Here is a 2817-nt window from a genome sequence, read left to right on the forward strand (position 1 = left end):
GCGCCTTCTGCTTGTGTCGCTGCTGCTGCTGCTGCTGCTGCTGCTGTTGTTACTGCTGCTGCTGCTTCTAAAATCCTCCAACGTTCTCTGTTCTAAACTTTTTTTCTTTTCCTCAAAGCTCCAGCCTCAACTGTCTCTTCTCTCGTCGTCGTCTCCTGATGAGCCTGAGCTGCTGGATCAGAGTCTGGAGACGTAACTGCAGGTTGATTTAAAGGTAACGTCTGCGCCTTTCTATACTTATTCTGTCACGTGGTGTTTGTTCTTCCCTGGCCTGTAGGTGGTGCCAAATACACATTTCAAGCCCTGTTCTATGATTGACACATAATGGTTAATTGTTGGATATTAATCCAACTAAATTCTGTAAAGTTACTGGTTACTGACTGGACTTAGCATGTAGCCTGTAAAATACTACTGCTGTGTTAGCGGCGGGGCTAGTACGTAGCCACTGAGATCTAGAGCAGAGGGCCCAGTTGTACCAGGAGTGGATAAACACTGACCTGGGAACAGTTGATGATGTCACATCCAACATGACTAACAGAAGCTAAAAATCCCCTTTGTTGAAACAGAGAATGTCCTGCGGGAGGCGCTGTCATCTGACAGCTTTGTCTAATTTATTGGGCTTCATATTTGTGTCACTGTCCGCTCCAAACATCCCGTGTCTCCATCACCTCCGCCCGCACCACAGCAGAAGCTACAAAAGGCAATTATGTCATCTGTGAGCTAATGACGGCGTGATGGAGGGAGATCGATGGAGGGCTGCAGGCGGGCCGCACGGGGGGGGGGAGCTGACGGGTGAGTGGGAGTGACTGCCACTTTGTGTTTAATCCATCAGAGAAGGCGGCAGCAGCAGCAGCAGCAGTAGCAGCAGCAGCAGCAGTAACAGCAGCAGCAGGAACAGCAGCAGTAACAGCAGCAGGAACAGCAGCAGTAACAGCAGCAGCAGGAACAGCAGCAGTAACAGCAGCAGCAGGAACAGCAGCAGTAACAGCAGCAGCATCAGTAACAGCAGCAGCATCAGTATCCTCTGCTCTCCCCTCTTTTTTTTACCAAATTGTAGCTTTTTTTTTCTACACATTTCTATTTCCTTCTGTTTTAAATAATTGAATTCTTGTTTCTCTTTTTTTGTAAAAAAAAAAGCAGTTTTTGCTAATTCTGGTCGTACATTTGGTCTTTGGCTAACATTTAGTTACTTCTACCATTTTGAGCTAACTTCCCACTAAGCTACTCTGTGTTAACTTTGTGTTTAACGTTAGCTGCTATTCTCGCAACAAGCCTATAAGGAACCAAAAGGGATTGGAACTAAAGAAGTCTTTCCTACCTTTTTCAGCACAAGGACGCCCTCTTGTGTGCTCTTGTTGCTAGTTACATCGAACATTCCGGGTCCGTCGCTCCAGATGATCCTATAGTCCATCGCTGCGTTCTCCCCGATGTCTCCGTCCACGGCTCGAATCACTCCCACCGTGGAGCCCAGCTCTATGGACTCTGGGACTCTGAACTCGTACAAATCTGCAGAGAAACAGGTAGAAATATATACATAAATATATATGTACACAAATATATATATATATAATATATATGTACAACTATATATATATACAGTATATACAAATATATATATTATATATACACAAATATATATATATAAATATATATAATATATACACACAAATATATATAAATATATATGTACAAATATATATTTTTACTCCTCAGGGCTAACCCTGACCACCAGACACTGACATTAGTCTTTTACTCCTCCAGGGGTCAGTCTGACCTCTGACCTTCAGATGTTAAAAAACAAACCCTCACTTTAATACCTCCAGTATTCGCAGTACTCATCTACGGGAGTACTTTTTTTTTTTTGTATTGTTTGAAAAGCAATTAACAGATTTACGCCAATGGCACAAAGTCACCACAGGAAGCAGCAGTGAACCAGCAACTCCAGAATAATTAAAAGAAAAAAAAAACATTTTTTTAATGATTTAAATAAAATGCTAGATGTTAAACGTTAGCAAAAAATATCACCAACAGAGACAAAACAGAAGAAGAAGAGCAGAGTGTGTGTGTGTGTGTGTGTGTGTGTGTCCAACAGCAGTGTTGACTCACGACACAAACATAAATCCTCCTCCAATTTTTTACACTTTAATGAACGACTGTTTTTATTTGTGTTGTCAGACGACTTCCTGGTCCAGGGAGAGAGAATTGATGTCCGCCTGTCAGTGAGGACGACCACCACAACAGTCGTACGTCATACGACTAAATGAATGGCTGGACACGCACACACACTGGAGGCAGCACTAACGCAGCAGTGACACACTCATAATATCTGCTGACACTGTGTGTGTGTGTGTGAAGACACACACACACGTACAGCATCACAGTAATGTAACCAGAGGAGCTTGTCCCGATGCTAACAGTTAGCTTCCACTTTGCACTGTAGTGGGCGGAGCAAACGTGGTTTTTGCAGCGCTTCAGAGCTTCAAATCAACGGCTACATTTCAAAAAGATTTGATTGGCTAATAATTAACTGAGTCTCTGAATCAAATGTTACACACACACACACTCAAATTCAGAAATATGCTTTTTTTTGGAAGTTCAACCTTAACCATAAAAATGATACACTTTTTAGAAATGTATTCAAAAACAATTTGTCAAAATATGAATACTTTATGTCATTTTTGTTCAAAAACTTACACATTTTGATGAAAGTTTTTGTAAAAATATTTTTCTAAATGGTATCTTTTCCTGCATGTTTCTCATCAAATGAGGGCATTTACAGAATATTTTTAGAAATTTCACGATGGTAAGGCTATAGTA

The 2817-nt window shown here is 41.4% G+C and overlaps 1 protein-coding gene across 1 annotated transcript in view; it reads right to left on the reverse strand.

The window, feature by feature from the left end:
* LOC103377544 (cadherin-10-like) overlaps window positions 1-1515 on the reverse strand; it is a 2893-nt gene extending 1378 nt beyond the window's left edge. Inside the window, exon 1 of the mRNA XM_025054320.1 lies at window positions 1319-1515. Within this exon, the coding sequence (XP_024910088.1) occupies window positions 1319-1411 (93 nt within the window). The 5' untranslated portion in view covers window positions 1412-1515. The remainder of the gene's footprint in view (window positions 1-1318) is intronic.
* Window positions 1516-2817: the final 1302 nt, after the last annotated feature.

Source organism: Cynoglossus semilaevis, chromosome 3, assembly GCF_000523025.1.
Source record: "Cynoglossus semilaevis isolate Cse_v1.0 chromosome 3, Cse_v1.0, whole genome shotgun sequence".
Classification (NCBI taxonomy): Eukaryota; Metazoa; Chordata; class Actinopteri; order Pleuronectiformes; family Cynoglossidae; genus Cynoglossus; species Cynoglossus semilaevis.